General features: G+C 41.9%; 1 protein-coding gene across 1 annotated transcript; it reads left to right on the forward strand.

The window, feature by feature from the left end:
- Nucleotides 1–1,544: 1,544 nt before the first annotated feature.
- oscp1b (organic solute carrier partner 1b) lies at nt 1,545–26,882 on the forward strand. Its single transcript, XM_061958514.2, has 10 exons — nt 1,545–1,717; nt 9,121–9,275; nt 14,245–14,412; nt 14,503–14,583; nt 14,670–14,773; nt 17,239–17,367; nt 19,786–19,855; nt 19,922–20,064; nt 20,143–20,206; nt 25,502–26,882. The coding sequence occupies exons 1-10, from the start codon at nt 1,606–1,608 to the stop codon at nt 25,628–25,630; spliced, it is 1,155 nt and encodes a 384-aa protein (XP_061814498.2). The 5' UTR covers nt 1,545–1,605; the 3' UTR covers nt 25,631–26,882.

Here is a 26,882-nt window from a genome sequence, read left to right on the forward strand (position 1 = left end):
TACATTCAACTAAAATGTTATTTTCTTTGTGGTCGATAAAAGAAACGTACTGAAAATATCTCCATTTTAAGAAACTCGGCTTCGGGGTTCGCCATGACGTCTTGATAGTAGACACAGACACGCCCCCTCCCACACACACACACACTCACACACACACACACACACACGTACACACAGACAGCGCGCGGCGCGCCTCTTTTTTGTCGCCTCTTCAGCAGCGCTGCAACACTCAGATCTTCTCAGTTTCTAGCCGATACTACATAAAAAATAACGCAAAATAACGCAGTAACGCATCATGTAGTAACGGTAACGGAGTTACTGAATATAAAAAATAACGCGTTAGATTACTAGTTACCGCCGATAGTAACAGCGTTACAGTAACGCGTTACTTTGTAACGCGTTAGTCCCAACACTGTCCATTAGTCTACACCGCAGTGGAGACTATTCTTCCTGGGGTCCAGGCAAAAAAACATCACACGATCACAAAACAAAAGATTACAATGCAGTACAACATGATCAAATAATAAAATGTTGTAATACAAAAATAGCAACAACAAAGAACCAAAAAAATAATAATAACTTCGAGTTTACATAATGTTCATACCAAAGATAAAAAAGAGCAATATAAAAAAATACATATATATTTTTGCAAAAATAAAACATATACATAAAAATATATAAAATATACGCATAAGTGTACAAAAGACAAACAATAAGTGACGAAAAAGTACCATCCATCCATTTTCTACTGCTTGTCCCATAATCAATAAAATAGTCAATAATCAATCAAACCAGTCATGACATTGGGTACAATCTAGAATCTAGATTGTACCTATCTATATATATATATATATATAGGTACAAAAAAAAACTGTGACTTATAGTCCGAAAAATACGGTATATACATTTGATTATTTACAATCCGAGGAGGTGGGATGTAGTGGGGGGAGGGTGTTAGTCTAGGGTTGTAGTTCGACTGTTTGTATATACATTTTTTTTTTTTTTTAATTGAACAATATACATAAGAACCAAGGCACTTTCAAAAAAATATCCGCTATTTCAAACATCAGGTTGAGCAAATTATGTGAAAGGAAAGAAAACTAAAACAAATACAAATAGAATATAAAAATAATAATAAATAATAATAATGATTAAAAAAGATTCAGAAATTCAAACAGACCAAAAAGGCTAATCTAAACCACTTTAAATTTCTGCAATAATGAAATCGATTTAAGGGCTTTTGTATTTTTAATCATTTTCCAAGATCATTTTAAATTATTAAGCCCATTATAAAATGTAGGTTTTACTTTCAGAAATCGACATTTATGTAGAAAAAAATTACCTTGGAGCAGTAATAATATTGACAAACATTTATATGCTACCATTATTTATAAATATGCCTGTTAATCTTTAAAAATATACAATTTTTTAGAAGCTCGGTCCTGTTTTTATGACGTCGAGCGCCCTGATTGGCTGTTGTCTCCGTGGCTTGGCAACCAGTGAAGGCATAGCAACCACTGCTGTCGTCATCATCCGGCGCTCAAACTGTCAACAAGCTTTCTGTGTTCTTTTCCAAGCGAGGACTTAAGCATTCCAGAATCCACCATGTCGTCAAGGACTCTCCCTTTGCTCTTTATCAACCTCGGCGGAGAAATGCTTTATATCCTGGACCAGCGGCTCCGAGCTCAAAATATCCCCGCTGACAAAGCTAAGAAAGGTTAGCTAGCTAGCTTAGCAACACAACAGCTGCGAACATGTAAACACACCCTTCTTCAGTCATAGCAACGTGTTATTTTGGCAAATAGGAGATTTACGTGGACGGTGCTAATTCACTCAACGTTGTTTTTAATTCATGAAATAGCTGGCTGGGTAGAGAATGACAGAAGGAGAGGTGTCATTTCAATAACATGTGTGTAGCCACTTTAGCTTGCCAATGAAACTCGAGCGTTGCCGCTCGTTATTTTGCAGTGGATGTATTCTTTCAAATAATAGGTGATAGTTGGGCTTCAACACATACAGGGATGTACAAACTTTTTCCACCGAGGTCCGGTTAAATAAAAAATGACGGATGCAGAAAAAAAATATTTTAATTGCCAATGAAACTCGAGCGTTGCCGCTCGTTATTTTTGCAATGGATGTATTCTTTCAAATAATAGGTGATAGTTGGGTTTTAACATATACAGGGATGTCCAAACTTTTTCCACCGAGGGCTGGTTAAATACAAAATGACGGATGCGGGAAAAAAATATTTTAAATGCCAATGAAACTCGAGTGTTGCCGCTCATTATTTTGCAGTGGATGTATTCTTTCAAATAATAGGTGATAGTTGGGTTTTAACACATACAGGGATGTCCAAACTTTTTCCACCGAGGGCTGGTTAAATAAAAAATGACGGATGCGGAAACATTTTTTTTTAATTGCCAATGAAACTCAAGCGTTGCCGCTCGTTATTTTGCAATGGATGTATTCTTTCAAATAATAGGTGATAGTTGGGCTTTAACACATACAGGGATGGTCAAACTTTTTCCACCGAGGGCCGGTTAACTAAAAAATGACGGATGCGGAAATTTTTTTTTTTTAATTGCCAATGAAACTCGAGCGTTGCCGCTCTTTATTTTTGCAATGGATGTATTCTTTCAAATAATAGGTGATATTTGGGCTTTAACACATACAGGGACTTACAAACTTTTTCCACCGAGGTCCGGTTAAATAAAAAATGACCGATGCGGAACATTTTTTTTTTAATTGCCAATGAAACTTGAGTGTTGCCGCTCGTTATTTTTGCAATGGATGTATTCTTTCAAATAATAGGTGATAGTTGGACTTTAACACATACAGGGATGTCCAAACTTTTTCCACCGAGGGCTGGTTAAATAAAAAATGACGGATGCGGGAAAAAAATATTTTAATTGCCAATGAAACTCGAGTGTTGCCGCTCATTATTTTGCAGTGGATGTATTCTTTCAAATAATAGGTGATAGTTGGGCTTTAACACATACAGGGATGTACAAACCTTTTCCACAGAGGGCCGGTTAAATCAAAAAATGATGGATGCGGGGAAAAAAATGATTATGTGCGCCTTATAGTCCAGAAAATACTAACATTAGCATGCTAACAGTTGGAATGCATGAAGTACCAAGTCATATGACTATAAAGCACAAACATGGTAAGTAATCCTGCCTAAGGCTAAGCCAATCAGAGGCCACAATACTGAACAGCACGGTCTCATTGTATATGTTGTACATTAAAGATACTAAAATCAATACAATATAGGTCTATCAATATATGCTAAAAATAATCATCACATTTTACCTCTGTGTTATTGGTAACAAAGTATATTCTACGTAATTTTGCCCTAAATTAAGTCTTAAATTAAATATACAAAAAAAAAAATACCAGTACTACAGTCCTACTAGATGAGATCAAAACAATGAGACCGAGCTGTTCAGTATTGTGGTCTCTGATTGGCTTAGCCGCTACAACAAAGATCAATCAATCAATCAATCAATGTTTATTTATATAGCCTCCATGGGGCCCTAAGCAAAATTTGATTTTGGGGCCCTCTATTTCTGCCAATAATATTGATTGTTGATCATTCACACACCTACTATAAACTCATTGCGGCTCTGGCAGTGTTGTTTACATTATCCTATTGTCAGCCTGGCATGTCTTTACAAATGACATGTCATTTATAAAGATATGGGGGTGGCCCAGTTAAGAACATAAATAATACCAATGAATTAACGAATGATGTCCAGAGTGCCACATATGGTTCCTAATCTTAAAATGTAGAAAACATTCAGCTACAAGAGTGGCCTGGGGTTGTACAGTCCAAGTGATAAAGCTTTGTATTTACAGTAAAAGTGTCATCTTGTCTCATCAGTCTTGTACATATTAGTCTTTAATTACTAGTTTATATTTTTAGTTAATTGTTCATATTTAATGTTTACTTTGTACAAAGAGAGCGCAGTCTACTGAAGTTAAATTCATCAATAGTTTTCCCCTTTGAAAGACGCAAGGCAAATTCCTTCCATTTCACCATGTTGCTACAATGATCTTCACTGTTTTCATGCTGTTTCAGCAGTGCACCTATGTTGACCCAATCCCGCTGTCCCTCGGCTGCCAGTTTTAAGGACTTTTTGGAAAATAATTTGCAGCAAAAGCAATAGACTGCATTTTTACTTCTTGAATAAGTCAGCCAGCTACGCTTGACTTTTTCCCCATTTACTAGCTGTCTGTAGGTATAATGATAATGAAAACTTCGGCCATCATGCCGTTTGGGGAATGAAAAGTTCTCCTTAATAGACAGTGGTCCTCTGATCACCTGTTCAGTCCTGTCTGAATCTGAGAGGAAAGAAGGCCACTCAGCTGGGTCAACTGGCGGAGCGATGATGGTCCATGGTGTGAAGGGGACGTTGTGGTGGAAGTTGCTGAGGAAGTGACCAAAGAAAGACAATGACTAAAAAAGAAGGACCTATAAGGTCATTAAATTGCACTGTTGGACATAATTATTAATCTCAGAATGTTCTGCAGTACAATGAGCAATTATAAAGGGTGTTTTGCAGTTAACTTACTAGATAAATCAGCTGTGGTTTTAGACATGGAGGGGACAGTGGGCACAGAGGATGGAGGTGTGTGAGAGAGCACTGTAGAAGATGGAGATGGACCTAAGATGAAATACATACATACATACATATAGGCACACATATTAATGAGATACTTTGACTACATTCATTTCCCTTCAGGTGTAATGTTTATACTAAGAAATTAAATGTATACTGTATGGTGACAGTCTTTTCCTCACCTGATTCATCACTCACAGTTGAGCCTGAGGATGTGGACTGGCTCTGGGCTGATTCTGTGCCTCCAAAGTATTTTAACAATGCTCCTGGGGAAGTTTCACATAACTTATGAGTTGATGTAAAAAATAATGTTTATTTTACTCACATAAATTACCGTGCTCTGCTGCAAACAATTTGTGCAAACAACATATCTCACTAGTAACCTGATGCTAAAAACATATTGCTAGCACCGCGCTAGCTAGCTAACGTCACCTAACTAAAGCTAATTACAGCTACAAATCTCTTTGATAAACTTTTTATTACCAAGTCATGCAAACATACCTTTATCATGGCATTTTTTCTCCTCTTCCACTTTCTTCTTCTTCCTTTTTTCTGCACCTGAAGGATATGTCCTTTTTTGTGACATTGTTTTGCCTCTATCTGCGCTTTTGATGCCCAGTGCGCACTGGCATTGCATGGCGGACGGCAAACGTCACAGGTGCAGCAGAGGCAGCTTTAAAGAGAGGCAGGAAGAATCACTAGGCCTAGATCAGCAGCAGCACTCTGTTGACCTAAAATTGTGTTTTTGTACAATAATATATCTTTGATCATTTAGAAATCATCAGTCAGACTCGTACATGCAAAAAATAAAAAATAAGAATTTTTTGTTAATTGCTTTTGGGGGCCCCCTGGTGGCCGCGGGGCCCTAAGCAAGCGCTTAGTACGCTTATGGCTTGGGCCGGCTCTGCCTAAATCACAAGTGTCTCAAAGGGCTGCACAAGCCACAACGACATCCTCGGTACAGAGCCCACATAAGGGCAAGGAAAAACTCACCCCAGTGGGACGTCGATGTGAATGACTATGAGAAACCTTGATGACGGGGAGAAGACGCTGTTGACATACTTGCCAACCATCCCGGATTTTCCGGGACACTCCCGAAATTCAGCGCCTCCCCCGAAAACCTCCCGGGACAAATTTTCTCCCGAAAATCTCCCGAAATTCAGGCGGAGCTGGAGGCCACGACCCCTCCAGCTCCATGCAGACCTGAGTCCGCTTTCCAACAATATAAAGAACGTCTACAGTAAAGCAGTCCGTCTGCCGTAAACAGCAATGTTGTGACACTCTTAAACAGGACAATACTGCCATCTAGTGCATTTGATGAAAGCACTTTTGTGCGTGCCACACAGCAATGCATAATCAGAGAGGGTGTTGAGCATGGTTAGAAAGATAGTGACAGAGAATAGAACAAGGATGGACAATTCAACCCTTAACTCAACAATGAGTAGATGAGTGTTATGTGTGTGTATATGTGTAAATAAATGAACACTGAAATTCAAGTATTTATTTTATTTATATACATATATGTATATGTATATATATATATATATATATATATATATATATATATATATATATATATATATCCATCCATCCATCCATCCATCCATCCATTTACTACCGCTTATTCCCTTCGGGGTCGCGGGGATATATATATATATATATATATATATATATATATATATATATATATATATATATATATATATATGGCCCTAGTGTGTGGATGTGAGTGTGAATGTTGTCTGTCTATCTGTGTTGGCCCTGCGATGAGGTGGCGACTTGTCCAGGGTGTACCCCGCCTTCCGCCCGATTGTAGCTGAGATAGGCTCCAGCGCCCCCCGCGACCCCAAAGGGAATAGGCGGTAGAAAATGGATGGATGGATATATATATATATGTATGTATATATATATATATATATATATATATATATATATATATATATATATGAAATACTTGACTTGGTGAATTCTAGCTGTAAATATACTCCTCCCCTCTTAACCACGCCCCCGCCCCAACCACGCCCCCCGCACCCACCCCCCACCTCCCGAAATTGGAGGTCTCAAGGTTGGCAAGTATGGCTGTTGAAGGCGAGCCACGTAAATAAGACCGCCCACAAAACGGCGCATCCTGAAGCGACTGTCAGAAAGCGACTTGAAGATGATGTGTAAAACATCATCTATGCAACATTTTGACCAAAGAACCACCATCACATGTTATGTAGACCACAAGGAAGTCTTTTACATTTAGAAAAAAATATATATTATATGACTCCTTTTAATGTGCTTTATAATGCGGTGCACCTTACGTATGAAAATAGACCTGACTAGACCCGCTCATCGGCAGTGCCCCTTATAATCCGGTGCACCCAATGGTCGGGAAATTACGGTATTTAATTTTGGCTTGCACGTTTCAGCATTCACACTGTATTTCTCCCAAAATTGCATATTCTATATTTTTTATGTAATGTTTTTGTTTTGTTTTAGAAGGTGTCGTGGGCCAATAAAAAAAAGAAAAGAAAAAAAGTTGTGGCCACAAATGGACACCTGTGTACTACTTATCTCCTCATAAGTGGCCAGGGGTGTATCTACTAGTGATGGGTTGATGAGGCGTCATGAAGCGTTTCGACACATTGCAAAACTGTATTGATACTGTGTCGATACTGTGTCACTAAATACTGACATCTGCTGGACATTAAAAATCCCTACAGGCAACCTATGGACCGACTCAACTGACACTGATTTTATGACCTAGTACAGGGGTCGGCAACCCGCGGCTCTAGAGCCGCATGCGGCTCTTTAGCGCCGCCCTAGTGGCTCTCTGGAGCTTTTTCAGAAATGTATGAAAAATGGAAAAAGATGAGGGGAAAACAATCTATTTTTTGTTTTAATATGGTTTCTGTAGGAGGACAAACATGACACAAACCTCCCTAATTGTTATAAAGCACACTGTTTATATTAAACATGCTTCACTGATTCGAGTATTTGGCGAGCGCCGTTTTGTCCTACTAATTTTGGCGGTCCTTGAACTCACCGTAGTTAGTTTTTTTTTTTGTTTTGTTTTTGTTTTTTTTCATGTATATATTCATTTCACACCATATTCATTGCACTTCTACATTTTTTATATTTTTATATATTTGCACATTGTTTTTCTAGCATGCACACATCGCACTGTATGGAATGGCCTCAATCTCGTTACCTTGCGTAATGACAATAAAGCTGATTCTGATTCTGATAACTTTCTAGGGTGTGTTTTATGCCACTTCTTTTTCTGTCTCATTTTGTCCACCAAACTTTTAAGGTTGTGCATGAAAGGTGAGTTTTGTTGATGTTATTGACTTGTTGGAGTGCTAATCAGACATATTTGGTCACTGCTTGACTGCAAGCTAATCGATGCTAACATGCTATTTAGGCTAGCTATATGTACATATTGCATCATAATGCCTCATTTGTAGCTATATTTGAGGTCATTTAGTTTCCTTTAAGTCCTCTTAATTCAATTTATATCTCATGACACACTATCTGTATGTAATCCATCCATCCATTTTCTACCGCTTATTCCCTTTTGGGGTCGCGGGGGGCGCTGGAGCCTATCTCAGCTACAATCGGGCGGAAGGCGGGGTACACCCTGGACAAGTCGCCACCTATGGCTTTTAATTTTTTGCAGCTCCAGACAGATTTTTTTTTGTATTTTTGGTCCAATATTTTGGGTTGTCGACCCCTGACCTAGTATATACAATAATATAAACCAAGTCATTGTATTTCATTTAGGATTATTTCATAACTTCATTTAAATAAAAATATTTATTTTATTTTATTTATTTTATATATTTATTATTTTTTAGATACAGTCAATAAATAATGTGAACATGTATCATAACATGGAAATCTAAGAGAACGTGTTGTGAATGAGGATGCTTGTGGACTGGGAAATTATTATTTATTTTTTTTACACATTTTTATTTAAAAAAAAAAAGTTTTTCCAACGTATTAAATTTTAGACGCTTTCTCTTCTTAGTTATTATTTCTCCGGCTGTAGAAAAGACCCGCTCACAGGGCACAGAGGAGGCGGGAGTGCGACACTGTTCGCGTATCGGTCACGTGACCAAAACAGCTCATGATCGGTCACGTGACTTTCTAAAAGCGGTACGGGCACCGACACAGGGTTTTACTCTATGAGCTCGACGCATGCGCCGATGCATCGGTGTTGCCGGACCCATCACTAGTATCTACTCAACTGCAGCGAGTACCAGGCAGTTGCCAGGTATACGTTTTTGCAACTTTTGCTTTAGCTAGGAGTATGCGACTTATTCTTTCGGATAATTTGGCTTGTGGTTTTACTTTTGGTCACTCTTGAAAGGATGCCAAGCCAGCAATTAGTATGGGCCTCTACTATGAGGAAATGCTTTGTTATAGGTGTCCTACCACATAGGATTCTTAGCTGCCATCTTATCATGTATCCTCTGCTAAGCCTTCCCACTCTTTCCCTGTCCTCCACTAGTTATGAACGACATCATCACCACCATGTTCAACAAAAAGTTCCTGGAGGAGCTCTTCAAGCCGCAGGAGCTGTACTCCAAGAAGGCCCTGCGCACAGTCTTTGACAGGCTGGCTCACGCCTCCATCATGAGGCTCAATCAAGCCAGCATGGACAAGGTGATCGCATTCTACCTGCTTCTTTTTTAACTTGCATATTTTGTATTTTGTTCTGAAACTAAAGACTGGAATGTATAATCCAGAAACACGAAAAAGACAAGATAATGTGCTGTCAAATCTAGATCAAATTTGGGTTGGACTTGATTTTGTTGTTCAAAATTCTGGTTCTTTATGAACATTGTTGCAGGAGTCCAAACATGTTCAAGGGATTTTACAGTTACATTTCAACTGCTTCTGGATGTGCAATCACGATCAGATCCGGATTCACCTTGGTATTCACATGACAGCTCCTTATCTTGTTTGAACATACAAACCCTGTTTCCATATGAGTTGGGAAATTGTGTTAGATGTAAATATAAACGGAATACAATGATTTGCAAATCATTTTCAACCCATATTCAGTTGAATATGCTACAAAGACAACATATTTGATGTTCAAACTGATAAACTTTTTTTTTTTTTGCAAATAATCATTAACTTTAGAATTTGATGCTAGCAACACGTGACAAAAAGTTGGGAAAGGTGGCAATAAATACTGAGAAAGTTGAGGAATGCTCATCAAACACTTATTTGGAACATCCCACAGGTGAACAGGCAAATTGGGAACAGGTGGGTGCCATGATTGGGTATAAAAGTAGATTCCATGAAATTCTCAGTCATTCACAAAAGAGGATGGGGCGAGGGTCACCACTTTGTCAACAAATGCGTGAGCAAATTGTTGAACAGTTTAAGAAAAACATTTCTCAAGCAGCTATTGCAAGGAATTTAGGGATTTCACCATCTACGGTCCGTAATATCATCAAAGGGTTCACAGAATCTGGAGAAATCACTGCACGTAAGCAGCTAAGCCCGTGACCTTCGATCCCTCGGGATGTACTGCATCAACAAGCGACATCAGTGTGTAAAGGATATCACCACATGGGCTCAGGAACACTTCAGAAACCCACTGTCAGTAACTTCAGTTGGTCGCTACATCTGTAAGTGCAAGTTAAAACTCTCCTATGCAAGGCGAAAACCGTTTATCAACAACACCCAGAAACGCTGTCAGCTTCGCTGGGCCTGAGCTCATCTAAGATGGACTGATACAAAGTGGAAAAGTGTTCTGTGGTCTGACGAGTCCACATTTCAAATTGTTTTTGGAAACTGTGGACGTCGTGTCCTCCGGCCCAAAGAGGAAATGAACCATCCGGATTGTTATAGGCGCAAAGTTGAAAAGCCAACATCTGTGATGGTATGGAGGTGTATTAGTGCCCAAGACAACTTGAACAATTTAAGCTGTACATCAAGCAAGTATGGGAAATAATTCCACCTGAGAAGCTTAAAAAATGTATCTTCTCAATTCCCAAACGTTTACTGAGTGTTGTTAAAAGGAAAGGCCATGTAACACAGTGGTGAACATGCCCTTTCCGAACTACTTTGTCACGTGTTGCAGCCATGAAATTCTAAGTTAATTATTATTTGCAAAAAAAAATGTATGAGTTTGAACATCAAATATGTTGTCTTTGTAGTGCATTCAATTGAATATGGGTTGAAAAGGATTTGCAAATCATTGTATTCCGTTTATATTTACATCTAACACAATTTCCCAACTCATGGAAACGGGGTGTGTAGCAAACTTTATTCAAATCCTGTATGAATTGACAAGAGTCTGAACATGTTAAATACATTTACATCACTGTCAGGTTCAAACACTGATTACATCTGTTAAACAAGACAAGAGGCAAAGAATTAAACAGAGACATAATTTAATTTGGACTCAATTTAGGAGACACGCCTGGACACACTGTACTCTTGTACAGTTCGGCACGCTCTGCCAAAAGATTGCCTGCCTCCTTCTTTTATTTTGGACCGCAGATGTGGGGACCCCCCCTGGGCAACCGGTGCAACGGACGTCGAGTGGATCTAGCATAATATTTTGAGAGTCCAGTCCATAGTGGATCCAACATAATAGTGAGAGTCCAGTCCATAGTGGATCCAACATAATAGTGAGAGTCCAGTCCATAGTGGATCTAACATAATAGTGTGAGAGTCCAGTCCATAGTGGATCTAACATAATAGTGAGAGTCCAGTCCATAGTGGAACTAACATAATAGTGTGAGAGTCCAGTCCATAGTGGATCTAACATAATATTGTGAGAGTCCAGTCCATAGTGGATCTAACATAATAGTGAGAGTCCAGTCCATTGTGGATCTAACATAATAGTGAGAGTCCAGTCCATAGTGGATCTAACATAATAGTGAGAGTCCAGTCCATTGTGGATCTAACATAATAGTGAGAATCCAGTCCGTAGTGGATCTAACATAATTGTGTGAGAGTCCAGTCCATTGTGGATCTAACATAATAGTGTGAGAGTCCAGTCCATTGTGGATCTAACATAATAGTGTGAGAGTCCAGTCCATAGTGGATCTAACATAATAGTGTGAGAGTCCAGTCCATAGTGGATCTAACATAATAGTGTGAGTCCAGTCCATAGTGGATCTAACATAATAGTGTGAGAGTCCAGTCCATTGTGGATCTAACATAATAGTGTGAGAGTCCAGTTCATTGTGGATCTAACATAATAGTGTGAGAGTCCAGTCCATAGTGGATCTAACATAATAGTGTGAGAGTCCAGTCCATTGTGGATCTAACATAATAGTGTGAGAGTCCAGTCCATAGTGGATCCAACGTTATAGTGAGAGTCCAGTCCATAGTGGATCTAACATAATAGTGTGAGAGTCCAGTCCATAGTGGATCTAACATAATAGTGTGAGAGTCCAGTCCATAGTGGATCTAACATAATAGTGAGAGTCCAGTCCATAGTGGATCTAACATAATAGTGTGAGAGTCCAGTCCATAGTGGATCTAACATAATATTGTGAGAGTCCCGTCCATAGTGGATCTAACATAATAGTGAGAGTCCAGTCCATTGTGGATCTAACATAATATTGTGAGAGTCCAGTCCATTGTGGATCTAACATAATAGTGAGAGTCCAGTCCATAGTGGATCTAACATAATAGTGGGAGTCCAGTCCATTGTGGATCTAACATAATAGTGAGAGTCCAGTCCATTGTGGATCTAACATAATAGTGTGAGAGTCCAGTCCATTGTGGATCTAACATAATAGTGTGAGAGTCCAGTCCATAGTGGATCTAACATAATAGTGTGAGAGTCCAGTCCATTGTGGATCTAACATAATAGTGTGAGAGTCCAGTCCATTGTGGATCTAACATAATAGTGTGAGAGTCCAGTCCATTGTGGATCTAACATAATAGTGTGAGAGTCCAGTCCATAGTGGATCTAACATAATAGTGAGAGTCCAGTCCATAGTGGATCTAGCATAATAGAGTGAGAGTCCAGTCCATAGTGGATCGAACATAATAGTGTGAGTCCAGTCCATAGTGGATCTAACATAATAGTGTGAGTCCAGTCCATAGTGGATCTAGCATAATAGAGTGAGAGTCCAGTCCATAGTGGATCGAACATAATAGTGTGAGTCCAGTCCATAGTGGATCTAACATAATAGTGTGAGTACAGTCCATTGTGGATCTAACATAATAGTGTGAGAGTCCAGTCCATTGTGGATCTAACATAATAGTGTGAGAGTCCAGTCCATAGTGGATCTAACATAATAGTGTGAGAGTCCAGTCCATTGTGGATCTAACATAATAGTGTGAGAGTACAGTCCATTGTGGATCTAACATAATAGTGTGAGAGTCCAGTCCATAGTGGATCTAACATAATAGTGTGAGAGTCCAGTCCATAGTGGATCTAACATAATAGTGAGAGTCCAGTCCATAGTGGATCTAGCATAATAGAGTGAGAGTCCAGTCCATAGTGGATCGAACATAATAGTGTGAGTCCAGTCCATAGTGGATCTAACATAATAGTGTGAGTCCAGTCCATAGTGGATCTAGCATAATAGAGTGAGAGTCCAGTCCATAGTGGATCGAACATAATAGTGTGAGTCCAGTCCATAGTGGATCTAACATAATAGTGTGAGTACAGTCCATTGTGGATCTAACATAATAGTGTGAGAGTCCAGTCCATTGTGGATCTAACATAATAGTGTGAGAGTCCAGTCCATAGTGGATCTAACATAATAGTGTGAGAGTCCAGTCCATTGTGGATCTAACATAATAGTGTGAGAGTACAGTCCATTGTGGATCTAACATAATAGTGTGAGAGTCCAGTCCATAGTGGATCTAACATAATAGTGTGAGAGTCCAGTCCATAGTGGATCTAACATAATAGTGAGAGTCCAGTCCATAGTGGATCTAGCATAATAGAGTGAGAGTCCAGTCCATAGTGGATCGAACATAATAGTGTGAGTCCAGTCCATAGTGGATCTAACATAATAGTGTGAGTCCAGTCCATAGTGGATCGAACATAATAGTGTGAGTCCAGTCCATAGTGGATCTAACATAATAGTGTGAGAGTCCAGTCTATAGTGGATCTAACATAATAGTGAGAGTCCAGTCCATAGTGGATCTAGCATAATAGAGTGAGAGTCCAGTCCATAGTGGATCGAACATAATAGTGTGAGTCCAGTCCATAGTGGATCTAACATAATAGTGTGAGTCCAGTCCATAGTGGGGCCAGCAGGAGACCATCCCAAGTGGAGACAGGTCAGCAGCGCAGAGACGTCTCCAACCGATGCACAGACAAGCGGTCCACCCCGGGTCCTGACTTTGGACAGCCAGCGCTTCATCCGTGTTAACCGAACCATTAGGTCTACCGGCCCTGATCACTGAGACAGACATGATTAGGCCCGGCAAACAATGCATGTCTCCCTCTGCTGGCCGAGGTTTGATTTTGATTAGATTTTTTATTAAGGATCCCCATTAGCTGGTTGCCACAACAACCCACTAGTCTTCCTGGGGTCCACAAACTCAATACAATTACAAGTAAAAGCATATCATTATAACTACACAACACTGAAACAAATAAAAGCAAGTGTGTGCTAACTGCAGTGTGCTCTCCTTCCAGCTCTATGACTTGATGACCATGGCCTTCAAGTACCAGGTGCTCCTCTGTCCCCGACCGAAAGACATCCTATTGGTGTCCTTCAACCACATGGACGCAATCAAGGAATTTGTCAAAGACACGGCCTGCATCCTGAGCCAGGTGGACGAGACGTACCAGCAGCTCATCGAGGTGCCACGTCGCCATCACAACAACATTTGTGTGGGATGTTGAAAGTAAAAGTAGCGCCAAGTTGCATTCGTTCATTTTTTGTCTTTTCAGATGTACACGCCGTTACCGAGTGGGGAATTCCAGCTGATTAGGCAAACTCTCCTTATCTTCTTCCAGGATATGCACATCAGAGTGAGTCACTCCATGCTCCAAGCAAACGTTGCACACCAAGCACACGTCCTTTTGCTCACCAGTTTTTGTGGTCTGTTCCTTGCTAGGTGTCTATTTTCCTCAAGGACAAAGTGCAGAACTCCAACGGTCGATTCGTACTTCCCATCAGCGGCCCCGTACCCCACGGTACACAAACCCCAGGCTTAATAAGGTGACGTTTTTGCACTTAAACATGATAATACCGGTAAGGATGATTGAAACAAGGGCTTACTAATACCCTTCACCATCTAAAACAATCTATGCTTAGAATGTAATCCAGAGATTAGGATAATTGCATTACTGTTCTTTCTTTGGATTCTAACCATCGACAAGTTAGATGTTTAGCTACTATTGCGTCAAGAATCACCATTATTTTCCTGGTGGTGTTCTTGAAGTGGCTTTTTTGTACTGAGTCTTTAAATGACAGGTTGTTGGATTAGGGGAAACTGCAGTTTTTTAAAATGTTGCCTCATTCACAATCCTTATCTGAGACAATCAATCAATCAATCAAAGTTTACTTATATAGCCCTAAATCACGAGTGTCTCAAAGGGCTGCACAAGCCTCAGATCCCACATCAGGGCAAGGGAAAAACTCAACCCAATGGGACAATGAGAAACCTTGGAGGGGACCGCAGATGTGGGGACACCCCGCCCCTCGGCGACCAGGGCAAAGGACGTCGAGTGGATCTAACATAATAGTGAGAGAGTCCAGTCCATAGTGGTTCTAACATTATAGTGAGAGTCCAGTCCATAGTGGTTCTAACATAATAGTGTGAGAGTCCAGTCCATAGTGGATCTAACATAATAGTGAGAGTCCAGTCCGTAGTGGATCTAACATAATAGTGTGAGAGTTTGTCCGTAGTGGATCTAACATAATAGTGAGAGTCCAGTCCATAGTGGATCTAATATAATAGTGTGAGAGTCCAGTCCATAGCGGATCTAACATAATAGTGAGAGTCCAGTCCATAGTGGATCTAACATAATAGTGAGAGTCCAGTCCATAGCGGATCTAACATAATAGTGAGAGAGGCCAGTCCATAGCGGATCTAACATAATAGTGAGAGTCCAGTCCATAGTGGATCTAACATAATAGTGTGAGAGTCCAGTCCATAGTGGATCTAACATAATAGTGAGAATCCAGTCCATAGTGGATCTAACATAATAGTGAGAATCCAGGCGATAGTGAATCTAATATAATAGTGTGAGAGTCCAGTCCATAGTGGATCTAATATAATAGTGTGAGAGTCCAGTCCATAGTGGATCTAACATAATAGTGAGAGTCCAGTCCATAGTGGATCTAACATAATAGTGAGAATCCAGTCCATAGTGGATCTAACATAATAGTGAGAATCCAGTCGATAGTGAATCTAATATAATAGTGTGAGAGTCCAGTCCATAGTGGATCTAATATAATAGTGTGAGAGTCCAGTCCATATTGGATCTAACATAATAGTGTGAGAGTTCACAGCGCTGCTAAAAAATAGTTTGTCTGCATTTGCGCTTATAACAACAACATCACTAACACACTGCAAAAAGTCAGTGTTCAAAAACAAGGGAAAAAAAATACAAAAATGAGGGGTATTTTATTTGAACTAAGCAAAATTGTCTGCCAATAGAACAAGAAAATTTGGCTTGTCAAGACTTTCCAAAACAAGTAAAATTAGCTAACTTCATTGAACCCAAAATACCTTAAAATAAGTATATTCTCACTAATAACTGTACTACTATATGAGTACGTATTTTCTATTGTTTCATTGAAAATAAAACAGCAATGTCCATTTGGCTGTCATCTGTTTTAATTATGAGACACAATTGTGTCAGTCATGATTTTTTTTTTCATGCTTGAAATAAGAAATTATTACTTTAAAAAAGTAGTTTTATACTTGTGAGTGTTGATGACACAGCTTTGCAACAGTTGATATTCTAGTTTCAAGCATGTTTTACTCAATATAGGTCATCAAATCTCAGCAACAAGCTGTAATATCTTACTGAGATAATTTAGGATCAAAACACTTAAAACAAGTAAAACACTCTAACATAAAATCTGCTTAGTGAGAAGAATGATCTTATCAGATAGAAAATAAGCAAATATCACCCTTATTTGAGATATTTAATCTTACTTAGATTTCAGTTTTTGCAGTGCACTTGGTTGATATTCTGGTCACGAGATGTAAATGGAATATAGTTGGTAGTTGTTGAATGTTTTTTTTAGAGGGCTTTATGGGCGGAATATAGTAGTATTGATAGCCACCTCATACTTGTATGAGGTGTATTTAACGACTTAGGATGCATAAAAAAAAGAAAAACATATGTGTTCTTGTCTTACATAAGGATTGTGAATGATAGGTAAAATTTCCAAAAAAATGTAGTTCATCCTTTAACACACAAATAATTTGACTTGGTAGACTGCAGTGCCATCCACAGCGAAGTGGTCATGCATTTAATGAAGAGCTTCATTCACCTTACCAAGAATTGATTAACGTGGACCCCGACTTAAACAAGTGGAAAAACTTATTGGGGTGTTACCATTTAGTGGTCAATTGTACGGAATATGTACTGTACTGTGCAATCTACTAATAAAACGATTTTACGATGAACTCATTAGTGTTATAAGTGCTGACTGATCAATAATTCCAGGATGTTTAACTGTACTGGCGAGGAATCACGCAGGCTGCAGTTCAACAACGGTGGAAACTATGCTGCTGCTCTCTGCCAAGGATCATTTGAGCTCTTCGGAGACAGAGTCACCAAACTGGGCACAAACATGTAAGTAGTTCTCCAACATGCAATTTACCGTATTTTTCGGACCATAGGGCACACCGTAATAAAAGGCGCACTGCCGATGAGTGTGTCTATTCAGGTCTCTTTTCGTACAAAAGGCGCACCGGATTATAAGGCGCATTAAAGGGGTCATATTATGATTTGTTTCTGAATTTAAAACACTTCCTTGTGTGTGGTCTACATAACATGCACGAGGGAGGAGGGGGGGGGGGGGGGGACAGAAAAGAAAAGAAACGGCAGATCAACTGGTCTAAAAGGGGGTCTATTTAAAGGCTAGAGTATACAAATGAGTTTTAAGATGGGACTTAAATGCTTCTACTGAGGTAGCATCTCTAACTGTTACCGGGAGGGCATTCCAGAGTACTGGAGCCCCAATAGAAAACGCTCCATAGCCCGCAGACTTTTCACACTGCACGTGCTAAAAAAAAAAAAGTTCTCCCAGTATTTTGGGCGTTTTGATGATCAGCATGTGTTTTGCATATTCATGAAGACAGAGACGCAAAATGGATTGCACGCCTTATTCTGCTCCACTTTTTCCTCTGTAGATCAGCTTTTCTGTACAAACCCTGTTTCCATATGAGTTGGGAAATTGTGTTAGATGTAAATATAAACGGAATACAATGATTTGCAAATCCTTTTCAACCCATATTCAGTTGAATGCACTACAAAAACAAGATATTTGATGTTCAAACTCAAAAACTTTTTTTTTTTTTTTGCAAATAATAATTAACTTAGAATTTCATGGCTGCAACAGGTGCCAAAGTAGTTGGGAAAGGGCATGTTCACCACTGTGTTACATGGCCTTTCCTTTTAACAACACTCAGTAAACGTTTGGGAACTGAGGAGACACATTTTTTAAGCTTCTCAGGTGGAATTCTTTCCCATTCTTGCTTGATGTACAGCTTAAGTTGTTCAACAGTCCGGGGGTCTCCGTTGTGGTATTTTAGGCTTCATAATGCGCCACACATTTTCAATGGGAGACAGGTATGGACTACAGGCAGGCCAGTCTAGTACCCGCACTCTTTTACTATGAAGCTACACTGTTGTAACACGTGGCTTGGCATTGTTTTGCTGAAATAAGCAGGGGCGTCCATGGTAACGTTGCTTGGATGGCAACATATGTTGCTCCAAAACCTGTATGTACCTTTTAGCAATAATGGCGCCTTCACAGATGTGTAAGTTACCCATGTCTAGGGCACTAATACACCCCCATACCATCACAGATGCTAGCTTTTCCACTTTGCGCCTATAACAATCCGGATGGTTCTTTTCCTCTTTGGTCCGGAGGACACGACGTCCACAGTTTCCAAAAACAATCTGAAATGTGGACTCGTCAGACCACAGAACACTTTTCCACTTTGTATCAGTCCATCTTAGATGAGCTCAGGCCCAGCGAAGCCGACGGCGTTTCTGGGTGTTGTTGATAAACGGTTTTTGCCTTGCATAGGAGAGTTTTAACTTGCACTTACAGATGTAGCGACCAACTGTAGTTACTGACAGTGGGTTTCTGAAGTGTTCCTGAGCCCATGTGATGATATCCTTTACACACTGACGTCGCTTGTTGATGCAGTACAGCCTGAGGGATCGAAGGTCACGGGCTTAGCTGCTTACGTGCAGTGATTTCTCCAGATTCTCTGAATCCTTTGATGATATTACAGACCGTAGATGGTGAAATCCCTAAATTCCTTGCAATAGCTGGTTGAGAAAGGTTTTTCTTAAACTGTTCAACAAAGTGGTGACCCTCGCCCCATCTTTGTTTGTGAATGACTGAGCATTTCATGGAATCTACTTATACCCAATCATGGCACCCACCTGTTCCCAATTAGCCTGCACACCTGTGGGATGTTCCAAATAAGTGTTTGATGAGCATTCCTCAACTTTATCAGTATTTATTGCCACCTTTCCCAACTTCTTTGTCACGTGTTGCTGGCATCAAATTCTAAAGTTAATGATTATTTGCAAAAAAAAAAAATGTTTATCAGTTTGAACATCAAATATGTTGTCTTTGTAGCATATTCAACTGAATATGGGTTGAAAATGATTCGCAAATCATTGTATTCCGTTTATATTTACATCTAACACAATTTCCCAACTCATATGGAAACAGGGTTTGTAAAAAAAAAATAAAAATAAAAAAAAAGTCAAAGACTTCTTTTTGGGTGTTAAAAAACTGCCTAGACTCTGGCAGTAATGTTTTGAACCCAACATGCATCCAAGTGTGAACGTTACACAAGCAGCATAGCAGCCTGCTTTCAGTGCAACTCATTATAAGACGGAACAAACGCAATAACAAGCTGTTCAGTTTTTTTTAATAATTGATTTAGATAAGTCGACTCCTTGAAAAACGAATCAGAAGATTAGTCGTTTCTGGTGCTCATTGTTCTTGTCTTGGCTCACGCGCAGGTACAGCGTGTGCCGTCCTGTGGAAACACACATGTCAGGGACGGCGAAGAACTCTGCTCAGCACACCAAGGTGAAGGACGTTCTCTGACTGTACACCTTTGTTATGTTTGTGTATTGAAGCTTGGTGTGCTGACAGGTCAACGCTGCTCCCAACCCGCTGGCCAAAGAGGAGCTCAATCTCTTGGCCAAGCTCATGGGAGGCTTGGACGTCCAGAAACCACCTGGGAATGCGGACAGTAGCTTCCGGGTCAACCTCTTTGCTACTGACGAGGAGGAAGAGTGAGCCCTGTTTCTCCTTTCGCATGTCATAAAGTATCTTGTTTATTTTTTTCCAAACATTTTGGTTTGCTTTTACAGAGAGGCGTTAATGTCGAGACCGGATGAGCTGTCGTATGGATTTATAAACATTCAAGCTACAAAGGTACAAGGTTAACATAAGAACTAGAATGTCATGAGCAGCCATATGTTTGGCTATCTATGGACATATAAGAGTTAAACGATTATTAACAATCCACAATAGAAGCTGCTTAACCAACAGGAAGCAATACGTGAAGATAAGCGAACACACTTCTACAGAGCTGAAAATATTTTGTGGCGTACCTCAGGGATCAATACTTCGACCAAAATTGTTCAATCTCTATATGTAAATGACATTTGTAAAGTTACAAACCCCGTTTCCATATGACTTGGGCAATTGTGTTAGATGTAAATATAAACTGAATACAATGATTTGCAAATAATTTTCAACCCATATTCAGTTGAATATGCTACAAAGACAACATATTTGATGTTCAAACTGATAAACATTTTTTTTTTTTTTGCAAATAATCATTAACTTTAGAATTTGATGCCAGCAACACGTGACAAAGAAGTTGGGAAAGGTGGCAATAAATTCTGATAAAGTTGAGGAATGCTCATCAAACACTTATTTGGAACATCCCACAGGTGAACAGGCAAATTGGGAACAGGTGGGTGCCATGATTGGGTATAAAAGTAGATTCCATGAAATGCTCAGTCATTCACAAACAAAGATGGGGCGAGGGTCACCACTTTGTCAACAAATGCCTAAGCAAATTGTTGAACAGTTTAAGAAAAACCTTTCTCAACCAGCTATTGCAAGGAATTTGGGGATTTCACCATCTACGGTCCGTAATATCATCAAAGGGTTCAGAGAATCTGGAGAAATCACTGCACGTAAGCAGCTAAGCCCGTGACCTTCGATCCCTCAGGCTGTACTGCATCAACAAGCGACGTCAGTGTGTAAAGGATATCACCACATGGGCTCAGGAACACTTCAGAAACCCACTGTCAGTAACTACAGTCGGTCGCTACATCTGTAAGTGCAAGTTAAAACTCTCCTATGCAAGGCGAAAACCGTTCATCAACAACACCCAGAAACGCCGTCTGCTTCGCTGGGCCTGAGCTCATCTAAGATGGACTGATACAAAGTGGAAAAGTGTTCTGTGGTCTGACGAGTCCACATTTCAAATTGTTTTTGGAAACTGTGGACGTCGTGTCCTCCGGACCAAAGAGGAAAAGAACCATCTGGATTGCTTTAGGTGCAAAGTTGAAAAGCCAGCATGTGTGATGGTATGGGGGTGTATTAGTGCCCAAGACATGGGTAACTTACACATCTGTGAAGGCGCCATTAATGCTGAAAGGTACATACAGGTTTTGGAACAACATATGTTGCCATACAAGTAACATTACCATGGACGCCCCTGCTTATTTCAGCAAGATAATGCCAAGCCCCGTGTTACAACAGTGTGGCTTCATAGTAAAAGAGTGCGGGTACTAGACTGGCCTGCCTGTAGTCCAGACCTGTCTCCCATTGAAAATGTGTGGTGCATTATGAAGCCTAAAATACCACAACGTAGACCCCCGGACTGTTGAACAACTTAAGCTGTACATCAAGCAAGAATGGGAAAGAATTCCACCTGAGAAGCTTAAAAAATGTGTCTCCTCAGTTCCCAAACGTTTACTGAGTGTTGTTAAAAGGAAAGGCCATGTAACACAGTGGTGAACATGCCCTTTCCCAACTACTTTGGCACGTGTTGCAGCCATGAAATTCTAAGTTAATTATTATTTGCAAAAAAAAAAAAATGTTTCTGAGTTTGAACATCAAATATCTTGTCTTTGTAGCATATTCAACTGAATATGGGTTGAAAAGGATTTGCAAATCATTGTATTCTGTTTATATTTACATCTAACACAACTTCCCAACTCATATGGAAACGGGGTTTGTACATTTAATAAAATCAAATACAAATAAGGCAACAAGAGAAGTATCCCACACTTCTCTTTTGTAAAGTAAATGTGTACAGTCGATATGGGCATCTACATCAACTATATGATTCACCTGAGAAGCTGGACAGGACCATCCATCCATCCATCCATCCATCCATCTTCTTCCGCTTATCCGAGGTCGGGTCGCGGGGGCAGCAGCCTAAGCAGGGAAGCCCAGACTTCCCTCTCCCCAGCCACTTCGTCCAGCTCCTCCCGGGGGATCCCGAGGCGTTCCCAGGCCAGCCGAGAGACATAGTCTTCCCAGCGTGTCCTGGGTCTTCCCCGTGGCCTCCTACCGGTCGGACGTGCCCTAAACACCTCCCGAGGGAGGCGATCGGGTGGCATCCTGACCAGATGCCCGAACCACCTCATCTGGCTCCTCTCGATGTGGAGGAGCAGCGGCTTTACTTTGAGCTCCCCCCGGATGACAGAGCTTCTCACCCTATCTCTAAGGGAGAGCCCCGCCACCCGGCGGAGGAAACTCATTTGGGCCGCTTGTACCCGTGATCTTGTCCTTTCGGTCATAACCCAAAGCTCATGACCATAGGTGAGGATGGGAACGTAGATCGACCGGTAAATTGAGAGCTTTGCCTTCCGGCTCAGCTCCTTCTTCACCACAACGGATCGATACAGCGTCCGCATTACTGAAGATGCCGCACCGATCCGCCTGTCGATCTCACGATCCACTCTTCCCTCACTCGTGAACAAGACTCCGAGGTACTTGAACTCCTCCACTTGGGGCAGGGTCTCCTCCCCAACCCGAAGATGGCATTCCACCCTTTTCCGGGCGAGAACCATGGACTCGGACTTGGAGGTGCTGATTCTCATCCCAGTCGCTTCACACTCGGCTGCGAACCGATCCAGCGAGAGCTGAAGATCCTGGCCAGATGAAGCCATCAGGACCACATCATCTGCAAAAAGCAGAGACCTAATCCTGCAGCCACCAAACCAGAGCCCCTCAACGCCTTGACTGCGCCTAGAAATTCTGTCCATAAAAGTTATGAACAGAATCGGTGACAAAGGGCAGCCTTGGCGGAGTCCAACCCTCACTGGAAACGTGTCCGACTTACTGCCGGCAATGCGGACCAAGCTCTGACACTGATCATACAGGGAGCGGACCGCCAAAATCAGACAGTCCGATACCCCATACTCTCTGAGCACTCCCCACAGGACTTCCCGAGGGACACGGTCGAATGCCTTCTCCAAGTCCACAAAACACATGTAGACTGGTTGGGCAAACTCCCATGCACCCTCAAGGACCCTGCCGAGAGTATAGAGCTGGTCCACAGTTCCACGACCAGGACGAAAACCACACTGTTCCTCCTGAATCCGAGGTTCGACTATCCGGCGTAGCCTCCTCTCCAGTACACCTGAATAGACCTTACCGGGAAGGCTGAGGAGTGTGATCCCACGATAGTTAGAACACACCCTCCGGTTCCCCTTCTTAAAGAGAGGAACCACCACCCCGGTCTGCCAATCCAGAGGTACCGCCCCCGATGTCCACGCGATGCTGCAGAGTCTTGTCAACCAAGACAGCCCCACAGCATCCAGAGCCTTAAGGAACTCCGGGCGGATCTCATCCACCCCCGGGGCCTTGCCACCGAGGAGCTTTTTAACTACCGGTACCTCAGCAACCTCAGCCCCAGAAATAGAAGAGCCCACCACAGATTCCCCAGGCACTGCTTCCTCATAGGAAGACGTGTTGGTGGGATTGAGGAGGTCTTCGAAGTATTCTCTCCACCGATCCACAACATCCGCAGTCGAGGTCAGCAGAACACCATCCGCACCATACACGGTGTTGATAGTGCACTGCTTCCCCTTCCTGAGGCGGCGGATGGTGGTCCAGAATCGCTTCGAAGCCGTCCGGAAGTCGTTTTCCATGGCTTCCCCGAACTCCTCCCATGTCCGAGTTTTTGCCTCCGCAACCGCTGAAGCCGTACACCGCTTGGCCTGTCGGTACCTGTCCGCTGCCTCAGGAGTCCTATGAGCCAAAAGAACCCGATAGGACTCCTTCTTCAGCTTGACGGCATCCCTCACCGCCGGTGTCCACCAACGGGTTCTAGGATTACCGCCACGACCTGCACCAACTACCTTGCGGCCACAGCTCCAATCAGCTGCCTCGACAATAGAGGTGCGGAACATGGTCCACTCGGACTCAATGTCCAGCACCTCCCTCGTGACATGTTCAAAGTTCTTCCGGAGGTGGGAATTGAAACTCTCTCTGACAGGAGACTCTGCCAGACGTTCCCAGCAAACCCTCACAATGCGTTTGGGCCTGCCAGGTCTGTCCGGCATCCTACCCCACCATCGCAGCCAACTCACCACCAGGTGGTGATCGGTTGAAAGCTCCGCCCCTCTCTTCACCCGAGTGTCCAAAACATGAGGCCGCAAATCCGATGACACAACTACAAAGTCGATCATGGAACTGCGGCCTAGGGTGTCCTGGTGCCAAGTGCACATATGGACACCCTTATGTTCGAACATGGTGTTCATTATGGACAATCTGTGACGGGCACAAAAGTCCAATAACAGAACACCACTCGGGTTCAGATCCGGGCGGCCATTCTTCCCAATCACGCCTCTCCAGGTTTCACTGTCGCTGCCAACATGAGCATTGAAGTCCCCCAGTAGAACGAGGGAATCACCCGGGGGAGCACTTTTAAGTACTCCCTCGAGCGAATCCAAAAAGGGTGGGTACTCTGAGCTGCTGTTTGGCGCGTAAGCGCAAACCACAGTCAGGACCCGTCCCCCCACCCGAAGGCGGAGGGAAACTACCCTCTCGTCCACCGGGTTGAACTCCAACGTGCAGGCTCTGAGCCGGGGGGCAACAAGAATTGCCACCCCAGCCCGTCGCCTCTCATTGCCGGCAACGCCAGAGTGGAAGAGAGTCCAGCCCCTCTCGAGAGAAGTGGTTCCAGAGCCCTTGCTGTGCGTCGAAGTGAGTCCGACTATATCTAGCCGGAACTTCTCAACCTCGCGCACTAGCTCAGGCTCCTTCCCCCCCAGCGAGGTGACGTTCCACGTCCCAAGAGCTAGCTTCTGTAGCCGAGGATCGGACCGCCAAGTGCCCTGCCGTCGGCTGCCGCCCAGCTCACACTGCACCCGACCTCTATGGCCCCTGCTATGGGTGGTGAGCCCATTGGAGGGAAGCTGGACAGGACAAAAAAAAAAAAAAAAAAAAGCTGGACAGGACAAAAAAAAAAAAAAAAAAAAATTGTCCCGTGCAGCTAATTTATGGGGGGAAAAAATCCTAACGTTTAGTGGGTGTGGCTTATATACCGGTGCGCTCTGTAGTCTGGAAATGACGTTAAATGATTAATTGCCTGCACAGTTAATGAATATTTTATAATGACAATAGATTAATTCCATTCACTTTTATTTTACTTTGGAAGTCGTCTGGTGTTAAATAACTGACTCCTTGTTCCTACAGGACCAAACTACAAATGCAGAGTTGGCCAAAATCATGGGAGAGTTCAGCGATACTCGGGAGTCGCGGGACCACGCCCCGAGTGCTAGCAGCAAAGGAGACGACCTCCTGGCCATGATGGACGGCCTGTGACGGCCCTAAGGGTCTGCCCCCCATGGCGATGCATTGTTGTCTGTGCCAGCAAAACATGTTTGCTGCAACCTGCGCAGACCAGAAAACCTTCAGGTGTTCACCCCCACCCCCACACAGGTGTAGGGCGGCTTGTACAATGTAAGGAGAGACTCCGACCTACACGGTCAAACTTTGCTGTAAAGGTAACGGTGGTTTGGCATACACCGATTTGTACATCTGTAGCGGCCAATGGAGGGTGGCTGGGATTTTTTCAGTTTAAATAGCTCATATCCCACAAATACTTTTTTTTTTACTTTTAAGAATTATTTAAAATAAGAAGCGAAACGTAGCTCTTGTTGACCACATGGGTCACTTTTTACTACAAAACCCCAAAAGCAGTGAAGTTGTCACGTTGTGTAAATGGTCAATAAAAGCAGAATACAATGATTTGTAAATCCTTTTCAACTTATATTCAATTGAATAGACTGCAAAGACAAGATATTTAACGTTCGAACTGGTAAACTTTGTTTTTTTTGCAAATATTAGCTCATTTGGAATTTGATGTCTGCAACATGTTTCAAAAAAGCTGGCACAAGTGGCAAAAGAGACTGAGAAAGTTGAGGAATCCTCATCAAACACTTATTTGGAACATACCACAGGTGAACAGGCTAATTGGTAACAGGTGGGTGCCATGATTGGGTATAAAAGCAGCTTCCTTGAAATGCTCAGTCATTCACAAATAAGGATGGGGCGAGGGTCACCACTTTGTCAACAAATGCGTGAGCAAAGTGTTGAACAGTTTTTAAGAACGACATTTCTCAACTAGCTATTGCAAGGAATTTAGGGATTTCACCATCTACGCTCCGTAATATCAAAAGGTTCGGAGAATCTGGGGAAATCACTGCACGTAAGCGGCAAGGCTGAACACCAACATTGAATGCATGTGACCTTCGATCCCTCAGGCGGTACTACATCAAAAAGCGACATCAGTGTGTAAATGATATCACCACATGGGCTCAAGAACACTTCAGAAACCCACTGTCAGTAACTACAGCTGGTCGCTACATCTGTAAGTGCAAGTTAAAACTCTTAATATGCAAAGTGAAAGCCATTTATCAACAACACCCAGAAACGCCGCCGGCTTTGCTGGGCCCGAGCTCATCTAAGATGGACTGATACAAAGTGGAAAAGTGTTCTGTGGTCTGACGAGTCCAAATTTCAAATTGTTTTTGGAAACTGTGGATGTCGTGATTGATTATTTGCAAAAAAAACA

This window comes from Nerophis lumbriciformis, linkage group LG04 (genome assembly GCF_033978685.3).
Source record: "Nerophis lumbriciformis linkage group LG04, RoL_Nlum_v2.1, whole genome shotgun sequence".
Lineage (NCBI taxonomy): Eukaryota > Metazoa > Chordata > Actinopteri > Syngnathiformes > Syngnathidae > Nerophis > Nerophis lumbriciformis.